Source organism: Balaenoptera acutorostrata, chromosome 2 (genome assembly GCF_949987535.1).
Source record: "Balaenoptera acutorostrata chromosome 2, mBalAcu1.1, whole genome shotgun sequence".
Taxonomy (NCBI): domain Eukaryota; kingdom Metazoa; phylum Chordata; class Mammalia; order Artiodactyla; family Balaenopteridae; genus Balaenoptera; species Balaenoptera acutorostrata.
Window position 1 is genome coordinate 131654342 of NC_080065.1, and position 23560 is coordinate 131677901.

General features: G+C 42.6%; 1 protein-coding gene across 5 annotated transcripts in view; it reads right to left on the bottom strand.

The window, feature by feature from the left end:
• Window positions 1-23560, bottom strand: part of PPP2R2B (protein phosphatase 2 regulatory subunit Bbeta) — a 462603-nt gene that overhangs the window by 56798 nt on the left and 382245 nt on the right. For all 5 annotated transcript variants that reach the window (XM_007194185.2, XM_007194186.2, XM_057540770.1 and 2 more), the window contains one exon: window positions 12325-12502. In XM_007194185.2, coding sequence (XP_007194247.1) covers window positions 12325-12502 — 178 coding nt within the window. The remainder of the gene's footprint in view (window positions 1-12324; window positions 12503-23560) is intronic.

Sequence of the window (23560 nt, forward strand, 5' to 3'; positions counted from 1 at the left end):
TAGTTTTATCATCGGGTTTTTTCCTCCTCAGTATTTTCCTTTCTGATCAAGAATTATTATACCTCTATTTTTAAAGACCACCTCCTTGTGTATTGAAATGAAACATTTGGCCTTTCATCTATGACGGTGACCCAGTGGAAACAAACGTCTTCGGTGGGAGTGAGTTTGGGCTGATCCCTTCCCACCTCTACTGAGAGCTCGGGGGACCTGGGTGCAGGTACGGTGGTACCTCGCTGGGGCTGAGGTGCTGTCCAAGGACCCAGCAACTTCCTGCAAAGGAACAGGACTTGTGATGTGGACGCTGTGAACCAAAATGATTCTCACTTTTGAGTCGCATTTGTGATTTCGCCCCACCTGTATATCACTAGGTAGCATTTTTTAACTTAACATTTTTTTCTCCACATCAACTTAAATCGACTCACTTTTTTCTTTACTTAGCCTTGCCTAAGCTGTAATCCAATATTCATAAAATCATGGGTTTAATGAGCTAGTTGCATTTTAAATAATATACCGTACCTAAGATAAATGCTTTTAACCATTAAAATGAACATATTTATGTCTGTGCCAGGAGCTTATATATCACATTTTGGAAAACACTGCATTGAATCAACAAGCAGTAACTTGATACAGATGCTGCTATTAGACTGGGTTGGATAAAAGTCTCCTATGCTTTTCGTGTAGTTGGTAGCATGATCTCCTCCTTAGAGTTTAGATGAGGTACGAGTAATTGTACTGATATTTTTAGTCACATTAGCACTAACAAAGTAGTCATCTATTATCAAACATCACCCATGCTCCGGCATGTCATCTGGTGCAATAATGGCTTTATATTTGGTTGTGCCTCTTTCCCTTTCAATTACCTCTTATAAATCCTGTTGGGTTTTTTTCCTAAAATTAGCTTGAGACAACTAACATTTCATTTTACTACAATTTCCCTCACGAATCCAGATGCAAGTATTTCTTGGGTCTCCAGAGCATGTGGGTTCCCTTGATCCACTACCTTTTCACTAAAGGTAGTGAAAACACTACCTTTCAACTCAACTGCTACCAGAGTTATAAATATTACTTAAGTTAGTATCACTTGCTGGGGAGCAGGAGCCAGTGTCCCCCAGAAGGAGGCCCCAAGCTGCAGCTCTGATGTCCTCCCCAGTCCCCTGACCCATGCCCTGGGCTTGGCGGCCACGATACAGGGTGGGGTTAAGCAGAGGGTAGTGTTCAGCTGCTGTCAGATTGTATCCCCCTCCAGAAAGAGCCTCCATACCCTACTGTACCAGTGAGCATGTTTCTCTTTTCCCAAAATAGGGCAAGAGAATCTGGTGTCAGCTTTCTCAACCTCTACCAGGATAGCTCTAAAAACAAGCTTAACTGGAAGGGATCTTGGCTGCGTGGTAGGGGGAGGTGCCACATCTACGGTTATTTTTTTCTCACCTAAAAATAAAGCCCAAAAGTTAGAATGTGTGAAAATGAAGGGCTTAAACATACATATGAAACCAGGAACAACCTCCACCATCAAGAACTGCATCAGAACTGAGTCTGCTTAGGGCTGCTGCCTCTGGACCCTTCCTCCTTCCTTCCCTCCCCATCCATCCTGGACCTCTAAGCCTGCCCACCGTCCCTCATCCCCAAGCATCTCCCATTTGACTAGAGGGCTTGTCTGGGTCTGACTCTATGGGGTTCAGGGGAGAAACCATGACTCCAATCCTCTTTTTAGTAACGGTGATGATAAGGAAAACAAGGAAGATAATAATAAGCAGTAGTTAATGTTCATCACGTGCCATGCATTGTCTCATTTGACTTTCATCTCACCCTTATGATGTTAATATTATTAATAGGCCTATTTTCCGGCAGAGGAAATAGTGACTGATGTTAAGTTACTCAAGGTCATATGACCATAGAGGGTGGAGCTGGGATTTGAACCCAAGTTTGTCCGACTCGAGAGCCTGGGTTCTTGACCACACTCCACTCTCCTCCCCTGATGAATGGCCCTCACAGAGCCAGCCTTTCCGAGTGATGTAATTCTGGCTCTCTTGAAACTCCCCTGGTTAATCCAACAGGGATTCTGCTTTGAACCTGTGCTCTCTCAATTCACCGACCACTCTGGGGGCTACATTTTTCAGAAGCAGAATTTGGACACAGCATCGGACCTAGGATTTTTGTGTTCTCTGATGTGATGAATTTCTTTTTTTTTTTGGAACCGTAAGTTGAGACAGAAACGTGAGAAGGGATTTCTTGAATTGTTAACTGCGGAGGATTTTCTGAGTTCTAAAAACATTTGGGAGAAGGAGTCTAGTTTCCAAAAATTCAATGGCTTATGGGGATGACAAGAGAGCATATTTCACACCTGCATCACCTAGAAACCCAGCCTTTTCCCTTACACTGTTCTAAAGGGAGATACACGCCTCCAGCATACGTGGTTGTGCCCTTCATGTTGGGAGGGAAGGAGAAAGGAGAGGAGCAGTGCGGAGCTCCCTGTATTATCTTGGAAATGGAATGATGCATGTTGACAGTCAATTTTCTCTCTCTTATCTTTTAGAGCTCTCTATCCAAATTATTTCCCTGTTGTCCCAAAGAACTAAACGGCAAAAGCAAAACAGAGCACTGGATTCACGGCTAATATACAAGGCAGACAGCCAACAGATTGCTATTAAATTAACCCTGGGGCTTGACAGATCTGTTCATCCTGACCCCAACCGCTTATGGCATTCCTTATTAATGCGGAGCCCGGGCAAATTACCTCTGCTAACAAAAGGGGTTAATCTGCCTCTCTGCTGGGACTCTGGAAGCAGTGCTGAAGACGGGAGGGGGCACAGCCAGTTTGGCAGCTGAGCTCCATGCTTGGAAGGCCGAAGGCGGGAAGGTGAGGGCACTGCAGTGCCAGGCAATGGCCTAAGGCATCATTTAAAATAATAATTGAAGACACTGGGAGGTCACCCCTTAAGGGATGAGCTTCAAACAAATAAGAAGCCAGAGCCATAAATTACATCAGCAGTGGGGTGAGGGAATGAAGGGGATTATGGCAGGATGCTAAAGGGTAGCATAGGGACCATTCAAAAGTCATTTCCTTAAACCCAAATTTGGAAAAGCTTTTTATAAAAAAATGTCTATTGTGATATTATAAAAGAAAAAAATTGACAACAGCCTAAATATACAGAAATAGGGAAACGATTCAGTAAATCCTGATCGATCTCATTTAATTGTTTATGCAAGGAAATGCCAAGTCTGTTAAAAAACTTGTATGAAAAATTCTATCTATAGTGTGATCATAATGTCATTTAAAACTTACACTCTGAAACTGATGACCTAAAAGGCAAAAGTACCAAATGTTAGTGATAATTCCAATGGGGTGGGTCTATGAATTTTTTTTCTTTTCAATTATGAGTTTTCATTTCCACATTTTCTTTTAATGAAGTTGTAGTATTTTAAGGTGGAAAAAGACAAGATATTTTCTATGCTTATTATATACATGTATAATTTTAGGTGAGGTAAGTTAGATACAAAATATATACAGTCTAATCATAGCCATGTAAAAAGAGAGAGAAAGAGAACAGAATGGAAGGAAACATAGTTATATCTTACAGGGGGATTAGATTCTAAGGCTGGCATTAAGTTATCCTTCAGTAACCCTAGCTTGGGTCCATTCATTCATTTGTTCCTTCATGTATTTCATAAACATTCACAAAGAATCTGCCAGGGTTTTTCTAGGTACAGGGGATATAGCAGTGACCAAAGCAGACCAAAAATCCCCCTGATCTGTGGAGCCTATATTCTAGTAGGGAACATGGTCACTAAACACGATAAATAAATAGAATATATAGTATATTAGGTAGTAATAACTGCTAAACAGACAAAGCATGGAAGTGAGAAAGAAAGTGCATATGTGTGAGTGGGTGGGGTGTGTATGTGCACACGTGTGTGTGTGTGTGTGTGCGTGGCCCCAGACTGAACAGGAGGAAGCTTCCTGGATAAATCAAGAAATAAAAAAATTTTCCCTTTTCTTTTATTTCCTTATTAACTTATTTTTCTGAGCCCTTATTGTTGAGTTAGCTAGCATTACATTAAAATTGCGATGTAAATTCGTTGTATATACACAAAATTAGGTGGTGAGATTATAGGTCATTTTATAGTCTCTATAATGAATACATATTATTAAACCAAGAAAACAAACAGTTAAAAAAAAGTAGTTTCCTTGGCTTAGAACCATCTCTGAGAGAGCTGAGAGACCAGGAACCTCACCTCTGGGTAAAACTGAAGATAATACTGTGATAAATACTGAAACAAAAAGGGGGTCAAAAGATTGAGATTCAGTTTTGATTCCAACTCTCTTTTGCTCGGAGAACATGGGAAAGTCATTTTATCTCTCTGGGTTTCAGTTTCTTTGCCTTTGGATGGGTATCATTCTGTTAACTGTCAGTCTTTGAGAAAATTTGATGATCAAATAAGATAATGGAGAAAAAGCTATTTATTAAAGGGCTTTACAGTGGACTGAATAATCCCAACTTTCAAAGAAAACATGTATTTTTCCAAAGATAGATTTTATATGCATTAGGTTTGTGGGCTTTTGAAGGTGTCCTCATATGCTTCTGTCTTTATCACTGCTAATTTTGCTGATACTGACAAGGTTTTTTTTTTTTCCCCCTTTCTTTTTATCTAAGCCAACCAATGACAGCAGAGTCCAGCAGGAGGCCTGTCTGCAGGGAGAGCTGGAGAGTGGAATCTAAGTTTACCTGGGTAAGATACCCATGTGCAAAAGCAGTTGAAGCTTTGCAGATAGCACTTAAAGTCTGCCAAGGTGGAGAATAGCCTTATCATGGCCTTGAAAACTGAGCATATTAGAGTTGGATTCCGTTTTAGGGCACATGAGTTTCTTTGAAGTCTTTATTTCCTTTCCAAAGTCTCAATTTAATCTTTGGATATAAAGTAGTGATTACAAAGCATCCAGATCTTGTCAGCTGAATGGACATGTTGCTTGATGATAACACACTGGAAATCTGCAAAGAGGACTCCAAGAGATATTCCTCTCTTAAGAGCTTAAAAAAAGCCAGTGTGCAAATATTCATAAAGGGTTTTGCCAATCGCTAGACTCAATATGAGAGGATTGACAAAGAGACACATGGTGCCCTATTAGGTACTGCTTTTATGTATGTGTTGAGCTCAAAAGACACTGGGATAAGACGTCCTTTATGACAGGGTTGGGGTGGGTGGTATGTGAAAGTCCCATAACCACAGCCTCTTTCCTATTCATGTGACACAAAGCTTGACATTTCTCCTTTAGAAAATACTCAATATTTCCTTCAAAGGCCAACCCAAGTGTTACTTTCTGTATGAAGTGTTCTAGCCCTTCTTTCATGATTCTTTCTACCTGTGTATCCACAGCACCTTGAAGGCACCTCTATGAATACACTTAACGTGTATTATTATTATTTGAGTAATTTAAGATAGTGTGATAGAGTACAACTTACTGGAGTATAGAGTGAGACAGATCTAGATTTTAATTCCCAATCCTGTGACCAGTTACCTGATCTCAAATGCCTTTGAACTTGTTAATTTATCAACAAAGAGAGGAAGAAAACTACAGAAGATCATGTAATATACCTGCTACTTAACAGAGGCTCCCCAAAACTGTTAGTCTCATCTTCCTTAGTATGGTTACATGTCTGTCTCCCTCTGTCCACATACTCACTTTGGTGGCTTTGTGATATGTTAACTTGGTTAGGCTAAACATTTCTAAAATGTTTCTGGTTGTGGTAGGTTAACAAGGTTTATTCTCTCAGGTGAGTTGAAGGACAAAAGAGAGAAAGCAGCCACTTTGCACATATGCACAAGTTTTCCCAGTTATTCAGTCAAACAGTAATCTAGGTGTTGCTGCGAGGGATTCTGCAGACATGGTTAAAGGCCCTAACCAGTTGCTTTAATTTAATCATAAGGGAGATTGTCCTGGATGGGCCTGAATTGATCAGTTGGAAGGCATTTAAACAAAAGCTTAGGCCTTCCTTGAGGAAGAGACTCCAAATGGATGCTGAGACTACAGTTTCTCTCCCTTCTCTCTAAATCTTCCTTCTTGATGGCCATTTGTGGATGTAGCCTCTGATGCCTACGCCTGTGGTATTCTAGCTTGCTTATGATTTTTCCGTGCCTGACTGCTGGCCTTACAGACTTTGGATTTGCTTGGCCAGTCACACAATTACAAGGCTAATTCATGGTAATATGTCAATCTGTCTCTCTCTCTCTTTCTCTCACTCTCTCCCCCCCCCCGCCGCCCCACACACACAACCTCTTCTACTGGTTTTGCTTCTCTGGTTGAACTCACATTCCCTCCAGATTACATGGACCATGATATCAGGGATGGAGTTTTATTCATCTTGGCATCTCCAGTGCACATAGTAAGTGCTCAATAAATGTTTATGGGTTCTTATTAGTTATCTACGGGGAACTCTACTCAGTACTCTGTAATGACCTATATGGGAATCTAAAAAACAGTGAATATATGTATATGTATAACTGATTCACTTTGTTGTACAGCAGAAACTAACACAACATTGTAAATCAACTGTACTCCAATAAAAATTAGTTTAAAAAATTAAATTAAAAAATGTTTCTGGGTTTTACTTTACTTCATTCTTATGACTTAGCAGCCTTCTTTAGGCAAGGTTTTTTTTTTTTTAAGATGCAGAAAACTCACAGTAGGTCAATAGGCCAAGATGCCAGGCCTGTATAGTGTGGCTCATTTAGCCTGTGGTTTTCTTAGGAGAGAATGGGATCCAAGCAACAAGGTAAGAAGAACAGGGGGCTGGGGATACGCCTCAAATAATAAAAGCTACTATTTATAGAGCCTTCTCTTTGTGCAGGCACTTGGCTAAATACTTTACAAGACAACCTCATTTAAACCTCACAACAACCTCCTAAGATAGGTGGTATTATTATCCCCATTAACTGATGAGGAAACTGAGGGTCAGAGAAATGTTAAGCAACTTGTCAAGGTCACACAGATTTTAGAAGATGGAGCTGGGTTCAAATCCAGTGAATCTGACTCCAGAGTCTGCCTTCCCAACTACTTAGTGATACCGCCCCAAGGATGTTCAAGAAGTCCGAAAGAAGTCTGCAGAGTGGCATTCTTGCCCTTTCCCCTGATAACATGAGGCTCAAAGGGCTTGCTCTATGGGAGGAGAAATCCCCAGGCCCCAAAAGCATTAGGTCTGGTGTCAGATACAGAGGGTCAGTAACCACACAAGCAAGGCAACAGGCCTGAGACAACCCACCAAAGGCTGCATTTAATATGGCAAGGAGGGGGCCACTCTGGTACACACAGGCCAATGTGCTGGACGTGTCATTGGAAGGAATGTTCTCCTATTACACTAAATGCCAGGCTAAGATTGATATGTACAGTTGTGGATGAAAGCCACAGCAGCAACAAGGGAGAGAAATTTGTACGAGCCCCACAGCGTCCCTCAAAGCTTGCCCGGCAGAATCCTATTGGATTAAAAGGAAGACTGCTGTCCATGGTACTAAGGAGTGACAGAGCTAGAAGCCAAGCGTTGTGGTTACGGTACCCTGATAGGGAATCAAATCCAAAAGGGCCTCAGCTCGGTTGACAGGTGAAGCTGATGCAGAGGGCTGATAAAGACCAAGTCAGAGATCAAGTACCCCTGATCAGTTGTTTTCTCCTAGAGAAATCCTCTGTCTCATGCCTAGAGACTGGATTTATGCAAGGTGTGTCTGTGCTCATCTTTCTAGCTTGCTCACACCATGCTTTACTTCACTCTCGGGCCTTCTTGAGTTCCTCCAACATACCATGCTCCCTCCTGCCACAGGACCTTTGTACATGGTGGACTGATCTTTTCGCACTTCTTTGCCAAGTTAGCGCATACTCTTCCTCTTACAAATCTCAACTTAACAATCAGTCCTCAGGAAAGCCTTCTTTTATGCCCTAGTCTACATCAGGTTTTTAAAAATGCATTCACAAAACCATATGCCCTTTCTTCACAGCACTTATTTCAGTTTGTAATAATACACTCATTAGTGTGATTATTTGGTGAATGTCATTCTGAAAGCAGAAAATCTGTTTCTTTTCACCCTTCTATCCCCAGGGCTTATCGCAGTGCCTGGCACAAACTAGGTGCTCAGTATACAGTCACTGAGGACTGTATATTTACTTTTTACTTGATGTGGATTTATTTAATAGGTCCCATATTGGACTAGGTAGGAGCCCAGGTCAACTCATTCTTAGTTCTGAGAACAGAGTTCAAAGGATCCTAGGTATACCATAGTTTTCATAATTAAGAAACATCGTTTTCTAGAAATTTTCTTTTATTGAAAAGTTAGGGCTGCCTCTTGCCCTAGAAAATCACTAATCTAGAAATGATTTATTATTGTCCTGATGTAGTTAACCCATTAAGGCCAAAGTTTGACCACTTTAAGCCAGAACCTGTTACACAAAACAGGGGCAGACTGGCTACAGATGGAAGGAAGAGGATTCAAGACCAGGTGACATAAGGCTAGGAATGCCTCCCTCTGATACGGTGCTAAACAGAAGGGCTGGACCTCAGACACCCTGCGGATATCTGGTAACTAGGGTATAATGAGTAACATCTTGCAAAGAGCATCAAACTGCAGAACCAAAGGAGGTGTCTAGAATTGAGAAGATGACCCAGATAATGAATTCAGCAGAACAGAATCCACCCTTCTAACACTCAACTTTTCTAGTTTCCTTTTGTGGTGGTCCCTGTTTACTGATCATTTACTTAGCAAGGTACTGCCCTAAGCATATATGTATGTGTATATATATGTATATACATATGCACATATATACACATATATACATATGTGTATGTGTGTGTGTGTGTGTGTGTGTATAAACACCTTTTAAAAAAATTCTAACGATCCTCTTTTTCAGAGCTCCTCTCTACAGATCATGAAGTAGAGGCTTGGCTAAGTTAAAAGACATGCTAAAGCTTACACAGCCAGCAAGTAGCAGAGCTGGGTGAGAATTTTAAGCTTGTTGGACTCCAAAGAATCTGTTCTCAACCATAATGCCAATGTCACACCAAATGCTAGTCACTAGAAGTTATGGCTTTTTTAAAAACCATATTGCAAGGCCACTTGCCTTAATATTTACTGATACTTTTCTTTACATATATGCACTTTGTAATTTAAATGGATTTTCAGTATCTGTAATATCATAGGATTGATACGATAGTTGTATTTTATAGTATTCATTATCACAGATACATAATTATGAAAACAAAAAACGTCCATGTAGTATTTAGAAGAACCTTGCCTCCCACCTCAGGGATGCTCATACCATGCTTTGGGAACCCCACATTTTTCTGTACTGAACCATGTTTCTTCTGCCTCCTTAGCGGATAAGAGGCATTATAGAAATGGTGCTAAACAACATATGATGTAACGAGGCCTGTCTGGTGGTTGGTGTTTTTCCGAGGCTATTTTGAAAGATGGCCGCTTCCTACCCCAGAGATGGCTGCACTTCAGAGACGATAAGCAAAAGAGTCCCAGTTTGTACAGTCTGCTCAGTGCTTAGGGCGGTCTGGTTGAAAATAACTGTATAGATATCAGTTATCATCCTTCTCATGATGACAATGATTATTTTACATATGGCTGCTTTAAGGGTGAATGGCACGGTCTCATTTGTATGCCAGCATCTGGCAGGCTGTCACACATCTGCAGAATATAACCTCAACTGTGCTATTAATATGTTCCTTTTGCATTCTCCCCAAGGCATCTGTCTCCTAAAATGCCTAACGAAACTTCCCTCCCTCTTGAAGGCCTAGAGGCAAAATTTGGAAAGCATGTCACCTAGACTGGGGACAGCAGAAGCTCAGCAGAGCCTGAGCAGATTTCTGGCTCTTGGAATAGATGTCAAGGGAGAAAGGGAACCGCCACCCACACTCGTTCTGTTAGCAGCTGCACTTTCAGGCAAAATCTGTAGGCAGATTCTCCTAGGCTCAGACAGTATGTCGCGTCTGCTCTGTGATCAACAAAAGATGCCAGTCACGGTCTTAATGGTCAGTTCTCAGTCTCCATAATCATCACGACTGGCTTACAGCTGCATTCTCTGAAAAGCCTTGGGGAACTGTGAAAAGTCTTGAGCACTCTTCTGTGGTGAAGGTCAGGTGACTGTGTACCTAAACCAGGTCTTTTTACTCATTCGCAACAGCTATACTACATTTCCCAGCCTGCCTTGCAGTTAGATGTGATCATGTGACTGAGTTCTAGCCAATGGAATGCACACTACTTTAGAACCTGGCTCATAGGAGTCTCCCATGTGTGGTCCTACACAATCTTCCTCTTTTGCTGTACAGATGCAGATAAGCATGGTGACACTGGGGAACCACAAGATGGAAAGAACCTGAATCTCTGAATCACTGATTGGAGGAGGCTGCCTGCTGATGGAGATCATCAATATCGGACTTTACAAGAGAAATAATCTTTTATATGTTTGAGCCATTATGGAGTCTATTGTATATCAGAACTTTCAGAGCTTTACTGTAACTAATAGACACTTAAGGTGAAATTGCCAGCTTCTATTTCATGATTAATTATCCACTGGATATCTCCACTTTGGTGACCTACCAGTATTTCAAACTTGACATGTCCAATCAAAATGGTACTTTCTGTATGTCAGAATATTCTAGGTACTGGGATACAGGAATGGATCATACAAAGTTCCTTCTGTCATAAAATTCACATTCAAATATGGGGAAACCCAAAATACACAAATAAAAAAACGAATTTCAAATAGTGATACATGTTATGCAGTTAACGGGGATAGAGGGTTATTGGGGGTTACTTGGGAGTTAGTGTGAGGAAGTGCCTCTGAGGAGGTGACAGGAGACTGAAGTCTATATGATGACACATAGTTAGCCATGTGGACTCTGGGGGCAGAGTATTCCAGAAAGAGGGAACAGCACATGCAGAGAATGGAAGTAAGAACAAGGTTTATCCAGGAACAGAAAAGAGGATAGTTGGCTGAAGCAGAGTGAATCAGGGCAGACTGGTATGATAGGGTATCAAAGAGGGATGCAGGGCCACTATCATGTGAAATCTTGCAGTCCAGAGTTAAAAACTTGGATCTTATTCTAAGTTCAATAGGAAGCTACCAGTGTGTTTTAATCTGGGGAGGAATGATATCTGAATTACATGTTGAAAGGTCTACTCTGTTATGTGGAACACATATTGTGTAGGAGAGCAAGAGAGAATGGAGACTAGACAGTAGATTACTGCAGTCGCATAGGTAAGACAACAGTGGCCTGTACTAGTGTGGGTTGGTAGAATGGAGATGGAGAAAGATGAGTTGATTTGAGATATATTTTAGACGAAGCAAAGGCAGGGCTCAAAGATATTGGGTTGGGGGGTGGGGAGGCTGGTGAGTGGGAAAAAAGAACAATATTGACTCTTAGGTCAGTTGCTTAGCTACCTGGATGGTGAAACCATTAACTGAGGTTGGGAATTCAAGTGAAGAGTCAGGTTTGTGGTGGGATGGACCACATGATAGGTGCTGAATAAATGACCGATTTTTAATATTAAACAGAGGGTCAATATAGTAGGGTGAGAATACTGGGTCAGATACTCATTCAGCAATTGTCTTGACTTCTCTAAATTTTAGCTAAACAGAAGATAATAATACAACCCCATAATGTCAATATGGGGTTGTTATATCAAATATACTCTTGGCAGGTAGAGACTGAAGAAGTGTGATGGGGACATGAGCATTGCTAATAAAGTTTGGTTTTCTGATCTGGATGCTACTTACACAGGAGTGCTCTGTCTGTGAAAATTCATCAAGCTGGACAATAATGATATATGCATTTTTCAAAATGAGATTCTATGCATTATATTCCCAGTTCAGTGCTTGGAATTCAATAAATGGCAGCCATTATTATTTTCATTATTATGATACAACGAAAAACATCTGTGTACCTGTGGTCCATAATGTCCATATAGGCCATTTGTGAATCCATTAACAAGAGGAAGGAACCCTACCCTGAACTCTAAGGTCTGGTCTTATAGTTGATAAAGTCAAATCTAGTCGTAATTCATGACACATAAATGCCTCTGCATGAAGGAATTGACTCAGAGTTCTAATCCAGAGGCAGTCCTGGTCCACTACTTGTAATTCAGTACTTCCCTAACTTTGTTTGGATGAACGAGTATCACAGATGCCAATGTAATTGAAAAGGGAACAGTTCTCCACAAGTTCTAGGTCTTCGACTGTTATTGCCCCTTTCTATTCCACTTTCCCCCAAGCTTGCTCATACCTGAATACTCTTGTTTCAAGCCAACTGGTTATTGGCCCCAAAGAAAGGATACTAAAACTTTGATTGGTTATTTCAAAGTTCCATAGGTTAATCCTCAGGTCATCAGCTGACATGTAGGTTTCATAGTCGCTGTTGACTGATATGGAGTTGATGTGATATGTGTGTGCATTGGCAAATACTCTTCGCGGGGTGGCCTCCACCATCAGGTCCATGGGTCTCAGGACAGGCACCTGGAATGCAAGAGAAACAAATCACTTCAGAACCAAAGCTCTTTACTAGGAAAACACTGTGCATGTTTATGTCCTTTATTATCATATACAAAATCATGACTACGTCAAAGGAGCTCTGAGGTAGAAAAGGAGATTGATAAATTACATGTTGTTCCTATTCCCTTTGGTTCCTTTTAGTTTTATTCCTTCCTCAAAAATGTCACCATCCCTTAGCCCTGATGGGCAATTTCATCCTTTATAGATTCTAAGATTTTTTTCAAGTGGCCCTCAAAGTGGCCTCATCTCAGGGGAACTTAGAATCCACTGTGGGGTCATTAGCTTCCAGAGCTGTTGTTCCGGATTGTTTGTTTTTTAACCATGAAATCTATTTTTGAAAGGAAGTTGTAGGAAAATTTTAGAAATGTCTAGTTCAACTGAGATTAAAATTTATCCTTCATGGCTTTGGAGGTCTAGAACCCATCCTGGCTTTATCCTCAATCCTTAAGGGAATTTTGGGAAAGCATATAATCACCCAAATTTCTAGTATCCCAAATTCAGCCAGTAATATATAGGGCACCCACTGACATCCTGTTTTACCTTGGTTTAACCTGTTGTCTTGGAGTACCAACAAGGCAGTGTCCACTTTCACATCAAAACTGTCCTCATTTGGACAATAAATTATATGGTCATCTTACTGGTATATTAAGGATAATCAGTAAATATTTGTTAAGTGAGTGAGTAAGAGTATGTGAGTAAATGTTACCTTCCCCCTGGGTCAGAGAATCAGGCAGTTAAATATAGTTTTGCACACAAGAAGCTCTTCCTGGCAAGTAGGAACAAAGACCCACCTCTGTTCTGACTCCCTCTTTGAATTCAAGGGCACTTCAGCCTACACCTGGGTGAACTGGCTCCTGAGAAAGTAGTGGGAAAACTAACGCCTCAAAGGAGACAGACTAAAACACAATGCAACAAACACAAAACACGGGCCTGGCCCTTTAACAGAAATGAGAAAATAAAAGCACCAAAAGCTATTTTCTTTTCAGGGAAGTCATCTCTTGCAACTGAGCCCTGATTTGATACCAGGTGGTCAATAAAGACTTCAAATTCTGGATTTGTGTCAACCCAGTGGGTGAGGGGAAGAAGGCGGAAACAAAGGTTAAATTTTGTGGAGTGCAGTCACCTCAACAATATAACCTTCTACAAAACAGAATTCTCCCAGCTCAGTCTTGAAGGATTTTGAGGTAGTTTTTAAGTTAAATGAACAATTCAGAGGAATCACAGAATTCTACGCAAATGTGGCAGTGGATAACCTGGAAAGCAGAGGAGCTTGAGATGCGGATGTAGGAAGAGCCAGGGGTCCTCTGAAAACCAGCAGTGGGATGGGAGGGAAAGTCTTTGAGAGCCCTCCACCCTGTTCTGGATAATGGTTCTATAGTATAAGCCCAGGGATGGCAAGAACTAGGAGCCCTGAGTTCTGACCACAGATTCGCCCCTCACTGACAGGCTGTGTGACCTCGGGCAATTATCCTGCCCCTTCTGGGCTCTGGTTATACTATCTGAAATACTCACTGTGCCCTACTTATCAAGAAGGTTGGCATCTGTTGAGATGATTTGCCCTTCAGTTCAACCTCCCACTCACCCTTTCAGCAACATTTGCTTGAGCTCTGTACAAGGTCCTGGGGGGTTCAACTGGTGAGCAAAACCAGACACAGGTCCTGCCTTCATATGGCTGGTCCAGTTGGTAGAGGTAGGTACAAAATCATCTCATAATAAAATGTAGTAAGTACATTTTATTTGTAGTAAGTACAAAAGGAGAGGAAATAGCATTAAGGAGGATTTAACCTGGTCAGGGAGGTCTGGAGAAGTTTTGCTGAGGAAGTATGAATTGGTTGCTTAAAGTATGAGAAGGGGTTTACTGGGCCAGGAGGGGAAGGAAGAATGCTCCGTTCAGCAGAAAGAGCGTGTGCAAAGGTCCCGTGGTGAGGGTAAGGCAAGAATGAAAGATCGATGGGTCAATGTAGTTGAGACAGATAGTGATGAGAACCATGGTGGGAGATGAAGTGACAGGGGAGGTAAGAGGCAGGCCCCAAGAAAGATTTTTGCCATCATCCTAAGAGAAATGGGAAGAAATCAAAAGATTTCCAATGATCTTGATATGATCAGGTTCAAAGTTTTGATGAGATCATTTCGGATGTAGAGTGGAGAACAAGTTAGAGGATGAATGAAGCAGAACTTTGAAAAGGAAGGTGATATACTATCGAATGCCAAATGAGGGTGTGTCTGAGTTAAGGCTTTGTAATGGATAAGAAAAGTAACTTTGCCCTTAGGAACTCTCCTGCAAATATTTATTGGGCATTGACTCTGTGTCAAACATTCTTCATACACCATCTCAGGTAATTGTTTCAACAACTCTGTGAAATAAATACTAGTAGTACAAAGTACTATTACAAAGAGAAAACTCAGGCTCAGAGAAGCTAAGTCACTGGCCCAGAGTTGCCCAGCTATAGGAGGCATAGCCAGAATTTGATCCCAGAGTCTATCTGACTGCAAATCTAGTGCTTTTTCCACTGTATCACACCACACTCAAATAGCATACATGGTAAGAGGTGATAAATGCTCTGTAAGGGATACGAGTACAATGCCCATAGAATTTATGGCATCAATAGGATTATTGGTAGTAATAGTGGTAGTGGTAGCCATAGAATTCTGTGGTTAAGCTGCCTCTAGAAATCTCACTTTGGTGTTCATGGTATTTGAATAGGGCGTCTATTCCGTGTGCTTTCAGAGACACATGCCTGCTCTCGCGGTTTGTCATAAAGGAACTCCCCACCTGGAGCTTTTGAGCTCTGCCCACCCCAGCAAGGTAGCAGAGCTCAAAGCAGGCTCCCCAGGGCTGTGGAAGGAACGGAATCTGTGAGGACTTCCTGTGGCTTCTCCTCAACTCTTCCCTGGGCCTCCTTCATTACCATGCACTGTCCACAGAGCCTTCCCGTGGCTCTGATGGCAGGGCAGGGAGCGTGACAGCCAGGATAAAGAGACATTACCAAGTGGCAACTGCCAGCCCAGGGCTTCAGTTTAATGTGATGGGCCTGCCTGCTAATTCAGGCTGACATATTGCATGAGGTGGCACTTAATGGGGAAGCTCCGGGTAGGTATCTGGGGAGGGAGCCCTAATGCTTTGCCCAGATAAGGCAGGGGATGAACGTCACTCATGATATTCCAACACCATTCCCATGCCCAGGTCAAGGCTATCCACTGGCCAGTGACACCCCTCACAAGAAGGAAGAGGGAGGTAAGGCAGTTCAAGCCAGACAGGGCGACCAGTTAAGAAACCCTGTTGGGACTGTGTTTTCTACTACTCCTCTTGGGGCCAGGCAGGGAGAAGAGTGGGACACAGTTCCTTGAGTTCGGCCCACAGGCAACCATTTGGACTTTCCCTGTAAGATCATGGAGGGCTTCCTGTAGTAGCAGTCACTGAGTTACAGCACCCCTGCCCTTCAGCCCTCTCAGTAGCCGACCTCACAGGGAAGACTCCTTGTTTGCCATTTTACAGGAAAGGTGAAGTATCCTGTCCGATGTCACACAGAGGGGAAGATGAGGGGCTCAACTTGGACAATCTGGTTCCTGCGTGAGCACACGTAACCACTGTTACAAATGAAACTCTCAGGTTGAAATATGAGAATGCCATTTCTGCAAGTCAAAAATTGTCAAAGCTCAGTAATTTCATGTGGTTCAGCCTAACAGTTTGGAAGGACTGTGTCATATGGATGTGACATTGAATCACGGAACATTGAATCTTGGAAGGGCCATGAAAGCCTCTTTCAAGGCTGTCGTGTGTGTAAGTGTGTCTTGTTGGGGGGGCAGAGTGGGAGGCCATGGTGTCTAGGCCTTACACTCTTCATCATTTCTGGTAATATGTTTGGATTCTCAATCAATATCTTGCTTAAATAACTATTTCTGTGGTTAAGGAAATTTTGAGACCAACTGGCCCAGATAGTTCCTAAATTCTGCAGATGAGGAAATCAGGACCCCAAGAGGTGACATGCCATGTCTATGGTCACCCAGTTGGGGTTGCCAACACAGCCTGGGCTTCTGCCACTCATCCCAGAGCTTCCCTTCCTCTGCCCCCCGACAGCAGGTGCCTGAGTCATTCTCCACACAACCAGACAAAATCCAGGATCAAACCAGGACCTTTAAATGGTAGTTCAAACCCTCTTTTCTGAGCTATCTTGGCAGTGGCCGTGGGCCTAGACTCATCCCTGAGACAAGGCTGGTACTGCATTGCGCTTGCGAATGAGAATGGGGGTCAGCCCTTGGCCCTCGGAGGGTACAGGTGGTTCTGGACCGCGATGCTGGAATTCATGTCCTTCCCTCAGGTGCCTCGTACTCCTCCCTGACCTTGATTCAGTTTCTGCTCATCACCCGGAGCCTGATTCTGAAGGACAAGCACCCTGGCCTGGTTGGCAAGATAATAAGCATCGTGTTAAGAGTATCAGCTGAATAATGTCCCAGGGCCCAAGAGAGCAGCCTCAGAGACTAACCTGCCATGGGGCTTACAGAGCTGTGTCTCAGCTGGGGTATCAGTGGATGAGAGGAGCCCAGAGCACCCCGTGGCTCCCTCCCTCACATCGCTCAGGGCTCTGTTCAGTGATCACCCCCTGAGGGAGGCCCTCCGCGCCCACCCCACCTCACATAGCACACCCTCCCCTCACCATCCTCTGACCCAGCTGACTGCTCATAATGTTAAGCAATTCATCAGTGAATCCTCATCAGTACCCTATCATTTAGCTTGGTGGATAATATGATCTCTGCTGCACAGATGAGGAAACAGAGGCCAGAAAGGTTAAGTAATCTGTATAAAGTCACACAGCTCATACTCATGCCCGGCACTCCCGACTCTGGAGTCTAAGTCCTTGGCGGCTCTGTCCTCTGGGCTTGGAGAAGCACCCTCAGGTGTGCGGGAGAGATAAGTACGCACGTGGATGTCTCAGTGCAGGTGTACTGCCCAGGACAGCGTCAGCCAACGGGCCCCATGTCTGCTTGGGGAGCTCAAGGGGGACCTCAAAAAGGAGAGGACTAGTAAGCGAGCAGGAGGTGAAGCGTTTGTGGGAACCCACCAGGCAGAAGTTGGGGGCAGCGAGGGGAGGAAGCTGTGCTCCAGTCAGAGGGACCGGCGTGTGCAGAGCTTGGCAGGGAAGGAGCAAAGCGCGTGCGTGCCAGTGTGTGATTCTGTGTGTTTCTGGGCATGGGGGGCGCTCAGCGATTTTGTTATTCACTCAAAACATGGAATCGATCCCTCCTCTATATCAGACATGAAGAAAACCTGAGCTGGGTGAGGGCGTGGAGGATGGACGTCATGTTATGTGAGGTGGGGTGAGGATGGAAGGCCTCCCTCAGGGGAAGACACTTGAGCAGAGAGCTGAATGGAGGGAGGGCGCCAGCCATGTGGCTTTCTGGGAAGAGCATTCCAGGCAGACGAAACAGCAAGTGCAAAGGTCCTGAGGTTGGAATGTGCTTAGAGTGTAGGAGGAAGAGTGAGGATCCTTCGTGGCTGGAGAGGAGTGAGCAGGGAAGGAAAGTGGTAGGAGAGGTAGGATAAGTAGTCAGGGCTGCATCACAGGTGTAACTGCGGGGATGAGAAAGACTCAGGGAGGTGCAGGGAGCTGCCCAATACTGAGCCCCCTCCGTGTTAAGAAATCCCCTTCTCCTTGCTCTCTTTCCCTTCCCTCTCCCCTCCTTCTGTCTCTCCCCACCTCTCTTTCAGTTTTCCTCCCTTCGAGTCTTTCTCATTATCTTTCCTGCCTCTCCTCTTGGGAAATATAAGATCATCTGTCACCTCTCAGAACCCATTTACTAACAAAATGAATGTCGCTGTCATTTGGCTTGTTCGGTGACCACAGTGGTGATGCGTCACAGTCTTCCACGGCACCTAAGCAGGTGCTGGCGGGTCACGAAGCCCCCCTTCAGAGACATACGATGAAAGAGGAGCAGAATCCTGGAAGCCCCCGAGGCCCCCACTTTAAACGACACCTGTGAAAATGCACAGCAGGGAGAGAGGCTAGAGGTGAGGGCTCTTTACAGAGGAAAAACAACAGCTGTGCTCACCGTGGCAACATCCAGTGCCCCTGTAAGTTGACGGATTCAAGGCAAGAGTCTGAGAGAGAAGAGACGGCCGGACAGGAGCTCAAGAAAAGAAAGAAGATGGAGCCGTGGAGAAGGAAGGAGAGAGGTGTCCATCAGTGCAAGGATGTGAATGGATTTCAGCTATGTTGTAACTCTGGGTCAAATCTGATTGAGTTCAGCAGACAAACACGTGAATACCCTTGGAATATTAAGTACAATCAACATAATCAACGTGAAATTTGAAGAAACTGCTATCAATTTAAATTCAGGCTTGCTCCCTATCTCCTTGTCAGTATTCAACAGATGCTCCCCCCTGCCCTCCCCAATAATTGAGATTTACTCTATATTGAGACTGACAGGACATATTCAGGCCATGGTGTTAGGGGGGTTCCATGTCATCAGTCAGGAAGTTCACATAGGAATGTCATGACCACACACTGGCCCCAGATAAAACCTTCCATAAACATTTATTAAGCATTTATTACGTGCTGGGCAGTTACCACACAGAGTATCCTTATAAAGCTTAGTTGGGGCAGAGAATACACAACCCCCTACCCACCCCTTCTTGCTCATAACCAGCCCTTTGGGGAAGCTGAAACCATGTTTGTTTGATCTAGAAAAGAAACAGGTAGGAGCTGTCCACCTTTTCCTTGGTGCAGGGAAACCCTGACCCTGGTGCTCTGGGACCACAGGTTCAAGGCCTGGTGGGGAATCTGGGGTGATAATACCATTCCATCTAGAGGCCTTAAATGGTAAAGCTGGAGGAAAGGGTAGAAAGTTCCAGATTTCAGCCTCACTTCAAGTTTGCCACCTTGCCTTTCCTGGGCTTCCTTCAAAAAATATCCTCTGTGACTCTCCAATGATAATTACTGTAGGTTTGGGATAAAGCCAATCGCTAAAGAGCGCCCAGACTTCATTGCCAAGGAAGAGGGAGTGAGTCATCTTGAAGATGGGAGAGCCAGTGGGTCCTGCTATAAATATCCCTGTTCCAAAGCAACCCAGCTTAGCGGTGCAGAGCAGCTGTCTTCAAACAGGAGAATGTAATGACTTCCCAAGAGCTACCTGGAACAGTTTTAAAGGAAACCACTTCCCCACCTCTAACTTAATATAATTTCCTTCTTAAAATCAAATCATGTCAGGACATACCCACAGCCTAGGTTCTCCTTCTCGCATTTGGAAAAGAAACAAACCTTCCCCATCCTGAATCTTACTGTGGGGCGCTATCCAAGGTATAAACACTTCAGGGAGGGACAATCAGACGACACCTTTAATCAAAGCCCCACAAATGCCTCGCCCTCAGCTCATTATAATATGAATTTCTAATCAAATTTTACTTCTTATGTTTAATCATTATTTGTCAGAATTGCATGTTTTATGTTGTTTTGGTCAATTGTGTTCTATTAATAATTTTAGAGACAATTAAATCCACAAGAGAATTTTAAACTCTTACAGTCATACAGTCATAGGGAGGGAAAAAAATCTACCTATTTTTCATTGTAGAAATGATAAAAAAAGCATTTAACATTTATTGGGAGGAAGTGCAGTGAAAATACATAATTAAAGAAGAAAAAGGAACAACAGAAAGTTCTGACTTTTAAAGAACTTGTTCATTATTCTTTTCATGGATATTGATGGGTATCCAGTTACAATGGTATTTAAATTCCATGGGATGCACTAAAAAGGTGATATAACAGTTTTATTTTAAACTGCCTATGTTTAAAATACTCCTGAAATCACATCCTTTGTAAGTATTTAACATTACGATGGAAGTGATTAGTTGTCTACTTAAAAATGCTCAAGAAGCTATGTGGCTTTTCAAAATTCTTCTAGTGGGTACACAAGCACAAAATTTGAAGTTGCGTGGTGTTAAAGAGTTTTTAGAGTCACGCAGACCTGGGCTTGAATCTTGGCTGGGCTATTTACCAACCAGGTGGCCCTGGGCTTGTTACTTCATCTTTCTCCATTTCAAGGCTCCTTTCCACAATGTTAGAGATAGCAGCTCTCTGTAGCTTTGTTGAGAAAATTTAGCACATGGCCTGATACATACCATCTACCAAAGAGACATTTCTGGAGAGCTTACTTTTGCCAAATTGCGCTAAGCACTGTATGTATACCATGTTATTGAATCTTCACAATGACCTTAAGAGGTGGATACTAATATTGTTCCCACTTTACAGGTTTGGATCCTGAAGCAAATGAAGTGGTGAAACTTGCTCAAGGTCATACAGGTACTTGGAGGCGGAGCTACCTTTGAACTTGACCATCTGGCTCCAGCCCCTATGGTAGCTATCACTAGAATCCTTCACATTAACTTTCAATTGTCGAAAAAATGGTCCATTCTGAGAGACTGCCTAGGGAAGATTTTCTGAATTTTTCTATAGGCTGTGGGGTTTAGGCATCCCTTCCATCCACCCTAGGGATTTCAGTCGTGATTATAGAACTTAGCAATGCTCAGGAGAAGTGGCCAGAGGAATGATCGGTCATTGGGTAGCAATTAACTTTGTTGGGAAAAAAAGTGGAAGGCTTTTCTGGTTGGGAGTTTTCATAATAGCTTCTGTCCACATTGTCATGAAAACCTTGTACAATATGGTCGTTCATCCAATTATCAAACCAACCTGGGGGGCACAGTCTGGCATTCTGTATACCCATTATCAGAGGGTAATTCAGTGTAACAAACCAAATCAAGTATGTACAAAGACTGTCAAATAAAATAAACCACTCACAAATTAAATTACTTCCCATTTTCAGTGGGAAGAATGCCAGTCATTTTTCATTTTAAAAAATATGCATCTTAATTCCATTTTTTAAGAACATGAAAAGAAGCCTTTAAAGGCCTCTTCTGCTGTCTGTATTGAGGTTCATCTTCCCTAGGCCCATCTCTCCTGGTCCTGGGGCATTTTCTCTCAGAGAATTAACGGAGCATTAAGCCTCACCCTGGTCAGAAAACTTGTTTCCTCCATGGATCAATGGTGGATGGAGCTCAGAAAGCAGGAGTGAGAGGTTGGCTCCAGTTTACAGAGACATATCAGAGCTGTTGTTTCCAGAATGAACCTGCCACTCAACACTACCCTGCCAAACCCCCAGGGAATCCTATCCAAATAATATAATTTTTAGATTTCCTGGATCACACCCTTCAACAGCCTCAATATGTCCCTGAGTTCTTCTTTCACTGGCTTTGTCAAATAGATTGAAATAAGCCTGAGAAGAAAACCCCCTTTGGACCAAATCAGGCTTTGCCTCAGGGTCTTAAATATCTTAGGATATTATTCTTAGGATTCTTATAATATCTTAGGATTATATTCTTTGACAAACCCAGTCACTGCTCTGGGTGGTATGTGTACAGGGTGAACAAAGCAGATTAGTTGCAGCACTTAAAGTCTAATAGGGAAGAAAGACATTAATGACTTGAGGTAGACACATTGTTACAAACCATCACTGATGCTATAAAGAGATGTGTATTGTTTCAAGAGAGGAAAAAATATTCTTTCATTAAATGAAACAGGGGCTCTAATTTAGATTGGGGAGTTAGGTACATTGTTTTTTGAAGAAGTGACAGCTCCCTCAACGCCAAAAACAGAGCCATAATCATTGCTCTTCACTGGGGGCCAAACTGCCATCTGACAATGTCTGGAGATATTTTTGATTGTCACAATGGGGCCTATACTATTGGGTAGAGGCCAAGGATGATGCTGAAAGCCCTACGATGTACAGGACAGCCTCTAGCCGCAAAGAATTATCTGGCCCAGAGATATGGGGATATATGTCTACGTAAAACTGATTCACTTTGTTATCAAGCAGAAACTAACACACCATTGTAGAGCAATTATACTCCAATAAAGATGTTAAAAAAAAAAAAAGAAGAATTATCCGGCCCCAAATGTCAACAGTTCTGAGACTGAAAAATCCAGTTCTTAAGGAAACCTTTCTGGAAAGAGTCTAAATCAAAGGTGGATAAAAGAAACCCAGTGTTAACTTCCACAATAGGCAGCAAAATGTTTCAGTCCATAAAGATCTTCTGGTTTAAAAAGTCATTATATATACATATAATATAGGAAAGATCGATCATCCATCCATCTATCTATCTATCTCTCTCTCTCCCTCTCTCTCTCTCTCTCTCTCTCTCTCTCTCAAAGACTTATCCCTTATTGCCAGCTACAAGAATAACACACAACCCATAAAAAAATACCTGGGGAATTAATACATATTTTTTAAACCCAATGCATCAAAAATGGTTTTATGGCAGACTAACAATTTCATGCTCTCAGTGTCTTTGACTCCTTTTGGCCTCTCTGCAGAAAAGAGAGGAAAAATATCTTTCCCTCAGAAGATGAACTCACTCTCTAATTACCAGCCCATGCAGCAGCCTGTAATTCTGCCAGTTTTATCTTGTTTTTTTCTCCCAGACACTTCCATTTTCTGCCAACATTGCCATTTCTCAAAGCGTTGCCATCTCCCTGCATTCTGAAAGGCATGTTCACTGCCTTTCCTGTTATTTCCCTTGATGTTTCACATTGTGTAATTCCACAGGAAAAAAGGAGACATCTTAAAATATCACAGTAGAGGAAAATTTCAATTAATGTTTATAGGTGGGGAAGGGGATGGGATGGGAAGAGGCAGTGGTTTGAGTCTGGTTAGGATTAATCACAAAAATTGTTTTACTTTTGTTTTTTAACTGCTATTGATGTAAGTTTTTCTGAAATCTGCCCTCACGCTTTCTCCTATTAACAATGAGGATAGATATCACTGAATCTTTGATGATCCAGGATCAACAAGACCTCAAGAGTATCACACTATATTCTGTCATTCACTACTGTGGCTTATACAGATCTAAGAAGATAAGTATAAATTTGATATAAACTTAAAGAATCTTAGAGTTGGAAGTTATTACACTAAAAAGTCATCAGTGTCTTTACACTAAAGAAGTCATTACACTAAAAAGGTGTGGGTGTATACAAA